This window comes from Quercus robur, chromosome 1 (assembly GCF_932294415.1).
Source record: "Quercus robur chromosome 1, dhQueRobu3.1, whole genome shotgun sequence".
In the NCBI taxonomy this organism is placed as follows: domain Eukaryota; kingdom Viridiplantae; phylum Streptophyta; class Magnoliopsida; order Fagales; family Fagaceae; genus Quercus; species Quercus robur.
In genome coordinates, this window is record NC_065534.1 from 53,378,617 (window position 1) to 53,386,865 (window position 8,249).

Sequence of the window (8,249 nt, forward strand, 5' to 3'; positions counted from 1 at the left end):
TAATAAAGTAAGAAAGCATTAAGACCAACGATTTTAATACTACATAGGTTCATATAAGTCTTTCGATCTCTATATTTACCTATGCTGAAATATTCAAGATCTATCCTATAATTCCCTCTTTCGACAGCAAATCACAAGATTAAAATCATCTAATTAATGGCCAGTTAATTAGAAGCAATAAGCTTAGAATAAATCAGACAAACATGAAGAGAAATTGTTCAAATTAACATAGAAAAGCAAGCATAGTTCGGAACTAGATTACATCGTTTTCCTAGAATAAAGAAAGTTTAGTTCATGCTAAAAATTAAATTCAACACAAACGAGTTCACCATAATTTTTTCTGAGAAGATTGGAAAGAAAATAAATGCTGAAAAATTCTCTGTTCCAGCCCTCTCTTTCTTTCTGCTTCAGCGGCTGTCCTTTTTTTTTTTTCCAGCGTTCCTCCTTGCTTTTTCTTTTTGCCCTATGTTTTTAAAGTCCAGCCCTTTACTTGTTGCAGCCTAACACAGCCTAAAAAGCCCAAACGTTTTTCAGTTTTTCAGCCTAAACGTTTTTCAGCTTCAGTTCAGCCACTCTTTCTTCTTCTTTTTTCTGCTTTATTCTTTTTTGTTGCAGCCCAAAAATATTACATTCAGCCCAAAACGTTTTTTTTTTCTTCAACCCAAAATACTTTTTCAGTTCAGCCCAAAAATCTCTGTTCAACTTCAACGCCTCCTTCTTTTTGTTTCTTTTCTTCTTGCCTTTCTTTTCTGCCTTTAGCCACATCGTATTGCCCTTTTTCAGCCCAAGTGTTCAGCTCAAAACCTTTTTCAGCTGCTTCATGTCTCTTTATTTGAGTAAATCTTCATTTTCTTCAAATCTGAAATAAAATTTGAATAACAATAATGAAGTCTAAAATCAACAAAAAATAAATAAAAAATAAAATTAGACTAAAGTTTAAAGTTGAGGAGTGATAAATTACACTCAATTATGCAAGTCATCACATGCTCTCTCCTTCAGATGAGCTCTGAAGATGTCAACCTCGAGGACGATGCCATTACCCAGCCTGCTTAGGATGAGCCTAATTCTAAAGATAACCCTCAGTGAAAGACGTTTGAAATATTATCTTGTCATCTTCCTTTTTTATTATATATATATATATATATATATATATATATATATATATTTAGATATGAGGTCTGTTGTCTTGGACCATTTAAATTTGTCCAAGTACATTTGACTCATCCATGTTTTTGAAGTGAGTTTTCATACAATTGCCTTTTTAGGCTAACTTTATAAGAGTTTTTGGACAATGGTTGTCTACCCTTTTGTTTTTTAATATTTATGAATGAGTGTTTGTTTTAGTCTTCATTCTTTGTTCTTTGTTAAACATGCTATACTTTGTTCATCGACGAGTTTTCTTCTGTTTATATCGTCCATGTTATATCTAATGGTTTAAGTGTGGTCTGTCCACTTTGTGAAGGCACTCAGTTCATCCATATTAGGACAACTTTTTTTATGCTTAACATTCCATTTTTATTATATTTTGCACGTGCAACTCGTCTATGAATGGAATTTCTTTTGCCAACTTTCTTTGTCCTTAAGTTTGACTTATAGCTTGCATTAATCTTCATCTTTGGGCAAGATGTTTTCCAGGATTTGCTCATCCAGAGATTGGATTGTTTAACTGGTTAGGTTTATCCATGGATTTTGAATATTTTTGTGCACTTTTTTTCTCGTCCATTAGTTAGACGAATATACCTTGTCCATTTATTAGATGAATCTACCTTAGGTTTTACTTTGTCAATTGAATAGACAAATATACCTTGGGGTTTACCTCGTCCATTTATTAGACGAGCATACCTTAGGTTTATTTTTCTTTGCTTTATCCTTATGAAAAGTTTATACATTACATCCTTGCGTCTAGAGATTTTACTCGTCTTGGGCCTTTAGCCTTGTTGTGGATTAGTTTAAATGAAAACAACATGAAAGTTAGAAATTCACACAACATTTATATTGGGAATTCAAACATAACATAAACATCGTCCATAAGCATGGCACATGCTTAGAAGCTGGTGCCTTAAGTACATGACTTCGTCTATCATCTATCATAAACTTGTCCTTAGACAGTGCATAAGTTAGAAACTAACACTTTTTTAGGGAATTAAAATACTAAGCAACATATGTACTAATAACGAACACAAGTAAACATAAGTAACAGAAAACAACAAACTTTGGCTTGCCAAATATGATGCTCGTCTAGGATGATACCTCACTGGTAATATTTCCTTAAATGCTTAACATTCCAAGAGTGTTCCCGTTTTCTTCCATCCATGGCTTCCAAGTAGTATGATCATTGCCTCTTGCAATTAATAACCCTGTACGGTCCTTTCCAATTAGGCCCTAGTTTCCCATGAGCTGGATTCTTGGTTGCTAAAGAGACCCTTTTTAGGATGAGGTCCCCAATGTTAAAGCGCTTAGGTTTCACTATAGCATTATATTGTCTAGCCATGAGCTTTTTATACCTTGATGTTATCTGCTTTGTCTCCATCCTTACCTCGTCTATTAGATCGAGGTTAAGACGTAGTTGTTCTTCATTCTCCTGATACTTCATCACCTTGTGATCAGCCACCTGTACTTCTGCAGGTATGACTGCTTCACTTCCATAGGCTAATTTAAAAGGAGTTTCCCTTGTGGGGGTCCTCACAGTCGTCCTATAGAACACCTGGTAGCTTGTCCGGCCATACTCCTTTTGCCCCCTTAAACCAAGCCTTGATGATCTTCAACAAGGATTGATTTGCTACTTCCGCTTGTCCATTTGCTTGCGGGTGGGAGGGTGAGGAATAATGATTTTTTATTCCAAGTTGCTCGCAGAAATCTCTGAAGGGTGTGTTATTGAATTGTCGTCCATTGTTTGACACTAGTACCTTAGGCATCCCAAATCGGCACACAATGCTCTTCCAGACGAAGTTTTTTACATTCTGCTGTGTGATTTTTGCTAAGGGTTCAACTTCCACCTACTTAGTGAAGTAATATATCCCCACTACTAGAAACTTCATCTACCTGGTTTCTATTGGAAAGGGACCAAAAATATCCAATCCCCATTGTGCAAAGGGCCACGGAGCCATCATTGGGGTGAGATACTCTGACGGTTGTCTAGGTACGTTATTGAAGTGTTGACAATAATCACACACCTTTACATAAGCCTTAGCATCTATTTGAATGGTTGGCCAATAGTTACCTGCATGGAAGACCTTGTGGAAGAGGGCTCTTGCTCCTGAATGGTTTTCACATACTCTTTCGTAAACTTCTCTCAAGACATAGTTTGCCTCGTCTGGAGCCAGACACCTTAGGTAAGGTTGAGAAAAGCCTCTTTTGTACATCACCTCGTCTATAAGGACATATTTAGCTAATCTAATCCTTAGCTTTCTGGCCTCATCTCTTTCTTCTGGAAGCCTTCTATCCCTTAGGTAAATTATTATTGGGGTCATCCAATTCCCTTGGCCTTCTATCTGTTGCATCTCTAGAAGATCTATGCTAGGCATGTATTGGACTTCATCAAGCTCGTCCACCGATCCATCTGCGGATGTTGCCTTTGCTAAAGCATTTGCTTCCATGTTTTCTTTCCTTGGGACTTGAATGAAAGTGACTTTTTTAAATTTCTTAATAAGACGTTTCACCCTACTGAGGTACTTCTTCGTTCGTTCTTCCTTTGCTTCACATGTTCCATTTACTTGGCCTATGATTAACTGAGAGTTTCCTTGGACGATAATTGATTCTGCCTTTAAGGACTTAGCCAATTCTAGCCCTTTAAGAAGGGCTTCATACTCGACCTCATTGTTGGTTGTTTGGTACTACAGACGAGTCGTATACTTCAACTTGTCCCCTTCTGGGGATTTCAATACAACTCCTATTCCTCCAACATATATTGTCGATGACCTATCTACTTGGATGATCCATGCCTTAGTCTTATTTTCTTCATGTAAATCACCATGGCTTGGAGTGAACTCTGTAATGAAATTTGCTAGGGCTTGAGCTTTTATTGCATTCCTAGGTTGATACTTGATGTCGAACTCACTAAGCTCAATGGCCCATTGTATCAGTTGTCTTGCGGCTTCCAAACTGTTCATTGCCTTCCTGAGTGGATGATCCATCATGACATTGATGACATGAGCCTGGAAGTAATGCCTTAATTTCCTGGAAGTTGTTACCAGTGCAAAGGCCAGCTTTTCCATCATGGGATATCGTCCTTTAGTTCCTCTTAATGCTTGGCTTGTATAATAAACAGGCTTCTGTATCTTCCCTTCTTTTTTAACTAATGTAGAACTTATTGCATGTGGGGACACTACTAGGTGTAAATACAACTCCTCACCTGGTATGGATGGACTTAGTAGGGGGAGTCGTGGTAAGATAGACTTTAAGATCCTGGAAGGCCTTTTAGCATTCGTCTGTCCATTCGAATGCCTTCCTGAGAACTTTGAAAAAAGGCAAACATTTATTTGTAGCTTTTGAAACAAATCTATTTAGAGTTGCAACTTGTTTAGTGAGGGACTAGACTTCCTTGATATTCTTTGGTGGTTCCATGTTTAGAATAGTTTGGATCTTGTCGAGATTCGCTTTAATTCCTCTTTGTGAAACCATGAACCCAAGAAATTTTCCTTTTCCTCATCCCAGCTTTTCACCAACATATCATCCACATATACTTCTACATTTCTTCCAATTTGTGGATGAAACATATGGTTAACTAGCTTCTAATAGGTTGCCCCCGCATTCTTCAAACTGAAGAGCATAACCTTGTAGCAAAACAGGCCTTGACTGGTAATGAAGGATGTCTTCTCTTGATCTGTCTCATCCATCTTTATCTGATTAAAGCCTGAGAAGGCGTCCATGAAGCTCAGCAACTGATGACCTGCTGTTGAATCTACCAACTGATCAATGCGTGGCAAAGGATAATTATTCTTGGGGCAAGCCTTGTTTAAATCAGTGAAGTTTACATACATACTCCACTTGCCATTTGCCTTCTTGACTATCACTACGTTGGCTAACCAATCCAAGTAATAGACTTCCCAAATAAATTCTGTTGTGGCTAACTTCTAGACTTCTTCCTTGATAGCATTATCTCGCTCAGGAGCAAAGACTCTCTTCTTTTGACGAACAGGCTTGGAAGATGGATACACATTCAATTGATGAGTAATGACACTTGGGTCAATTCCTAGCATGTCTTCATGGCTCCACATGAAAACATCAATGCTTTTTCTTAAGAACTGGACAAGGTTTTGCTTCATCTTCTCCTCCATACTCACTCCAATTCTGGTAAACTTCTCGAGATTACCCTATTCTAGAGGGACGTGTTCTAGTACTTTAGTGGGCTCTGTAACAACCCTTCTTTCCTCTATATTCATCGTCTACACATGCTCGTCCATAGCAAACATAGCTAAGTAGCATTCCCTAGCTGCTAACTGATCTCCTTGTATTTGCCTTATTCCATAATCTGTTGGGAACTTGACAGATAGGTGGTAGGTGGATGTCATTACTTTCCAACTATTTAGAGTTGGTCGTCCAATGATGGCATTGTAGGAAGACGAGCAATCCATGACGAGGAAATTTACTTCTTTGGCTATTTGTTGTGGATACGCTCCTACCACTACAGGTGGACTAATAGTACCCATTGGTTTTACCTTTATTCCTCTAAATCCTACTAAGGGAGAATTCACTGGACGAAGTTGGTCTCGTCCAAGCCTCATTTGCTGGAAAGCGAGATAATACAAGATATCTGCTAAACTTCCGTTATCTATCAATAGCCTTCTAGTCGTGTAATTTGCAATGAGTAAAGTTATGACGATTGCATCGTCATGTGGGTGATGGACCCTTCCAGCATCTTCGTTTGTAAAAGTAATGGCCTACTCGTCTACCCTCCCCCCCCCCCCCACCGGTCCTTGGTGGTCGTTTAGAAAGTTAGATGTTCTATACCACCTTCAGGTAGGTCTTATTTGACTTTAGAGGATTGCCCTGCTAAAGTTCCTCCTACAATGACTCTTATTTCTCCAAGTGGGGGCTATGATGGCACTTCTACCTTTCCTTTTAACTTCTCGTCTTTATGATCTCGTCCAAGAAAATTCCTTAGTTTTCTCTGCTTGATAAGATTCTCTATTTGCTGCTTCAAGTCATAACACTCGTCCGTGTCATGCCCGTGGTCTCTGTGGAAGCGGCAATACTTATTCTTATTGTGCTTGTTAGGATCTCCTTTCATCTTCTCTTGCCACTTCAGGGATGGATCATCCTTGATCTGCATAAGCATTTGATCAAGTGGAACATTCAAAGGCGTGTAATGCTGACCTCTTCCTGAAGACGAAATTGCCTTCCTGTTGTTTCTATCCTTCTTCTCTCCTGTCCAGGCCTTCTTTGGATGAGGACCTTGTTTAGGATGACGTGAGAAGTCTGCTTCCATTCGTTTTGCTCTCTTCCTCTTCTTGGAAATGATTTCATCCTCTGCATTTATAAAGCTTTGGGTTGAATGGACGAGTTCAGCCATGGTTTGTGGCTCTTGTTCATAAAGCTTGTGGATGAATAAATTTGAACTAACTCCATTGTGGAAGGCTGCCAACATCAATTTATCATTCATTTCGTCTACTGTTAAGGCTTCTTTGTTAAAGCGAGTGATGAAGGATTGCAAGCTCTCTTTTTCTCCTTGTTCTATAGTCAGCAGGCTGGGCAAGGAGCTTTTGTGCCTTTGCCCTCCAATAAAGTTGTTGACGAAGAACTTACTCAACTCCTCGAAAGAACCAACAATATTCGGAGGTATTTTACTGAACCATACCTGTGTTGGCCCCTTAAGGGTGGTTGGGAAGGCCCTACACATTATCTCATCAGGAACTCCTTGAAGGTGCATTGTGGTCTTGAAGGTTGCATTGTGGTCATATGGGTCGTGCGTTCCATCATACGAATCCAATGAAGGCATCTTGAACTTGGAAGGAAAGGGATGACTATTAATGGAAGCTACGAAAGGGGAATCAGTTCGATGAACTAAATCATCTACATGATTCATCCTTCTCATATTCTCCCTCATCTCGTCCATAGCCCTCTTCATCTGATCCATTTCTCTTTCTAAATGTGGCACCCTACGCGATACTGTCCCCCTTGAGTGGTTCTCGTGCTCCACATTTTCTCCTTTTCCAACTTCTTGACTTTGAGCCTGTCCTTCCACGTACCTTTCATGACGCTACTTTCTTTGATTTATCTCTCAAGAAAACTCTTGATTCTGACGGGTTAGCTCTGCCATGGCGGCTGCCATGGATTGCATTTGTTGGACAGAAGGCGGTTGCACAATAGGCGCTGACTAGTAAGCACAATTGGGGTAGCTGGAAGCGTTTCCACTCTCCTTGTGGCCTGGACTAGTGGCCATTGACCTTGTTCGGACCATATAACCTTTTTGTCAAAGAAAGATAAATTGTAAAAACACAAATTTAATCTTTCTCACAGACGACGCCAACTGATGATACACAGAAAATTAGTAGGCTGAATGCTCCGGGCTTCAATGGATTAGAGGTTGTTTAAAAGGCTTGAAAAGAAAGAAACACAGGATCAAAGGTGACTGGGGTGAACCCGCCAAGAACCCTCCAATGCTTAAGTTAGTTTTATCTTATAACTTAAGAATTCCAACTTTTGAGGAGCGGGGGCGAAACTTACTTTCGTTTGAAGTGGATGAGTCCTTATATAGTGAGCCTTGGAATGGTTACTTGATTGGCAACTTCCTCAAATCGCATGGAAGTTATAAGGTTCAAACTTAACTTCTACAACTGCTATAGAAGTTGGAAGATTTAATCTTGTCTTCTATAACTGCCATTAGAAGTTAAGAGTTTAGTGAGAAGTTAAAGTGATGAACAAGGATTTCGCTTATTCTTCAAAATAGTAGAACGTGATTCGAATTATAAGCTTTTGTGCATAAATTCATTTCGAAGATTTTCTAAGTGTTGAGGGGTCGTCTAGGTGTTTCTATGCTGGATGACCTTCTTAGATTGACGAACTCCTTATGCTGGATGACTTTTTGGATTTGGACAACACCTTGGAAGAATTGGAGATGGCCCAATTTTTGTAGTTTCTTATATGAACTGGACGACAACTCAAGGACAAACTATACTTGTTTCTCATCCCCATCACATGTTGTTTTCTTTATAAAAAAAAATTCATGTGAAAAATATAGGTCAAACTAACCTGACCTAACCCAACCCGCAACCCGATTGACTTGAACTTGTTTTTAACCTGCTTAAAAT

General features: G+C 39.1%; 1 protein-coding gene across 1 annotated transcript; it reads right to left on the reverse strand.

Annotated features, from left to right (window-relative positions):
* Positions 1-6,034: 6,034 nt before the first annotated feature.
* On the reverse strand, positions 6,035-7,075 carry LOC126713126 (uncharacterized). The gene has a single exon (XM_050412784.1). It carries the CDS (start codon positions 7,073-7,075, stop codon positions 6,035-6,037), a length of 1,041 nt encoding a protein of 346 aa, XP_050268741.1.
* Between the last annotated feature and the right edge of the window lie 1,174 nt (positions 7,076-8,249).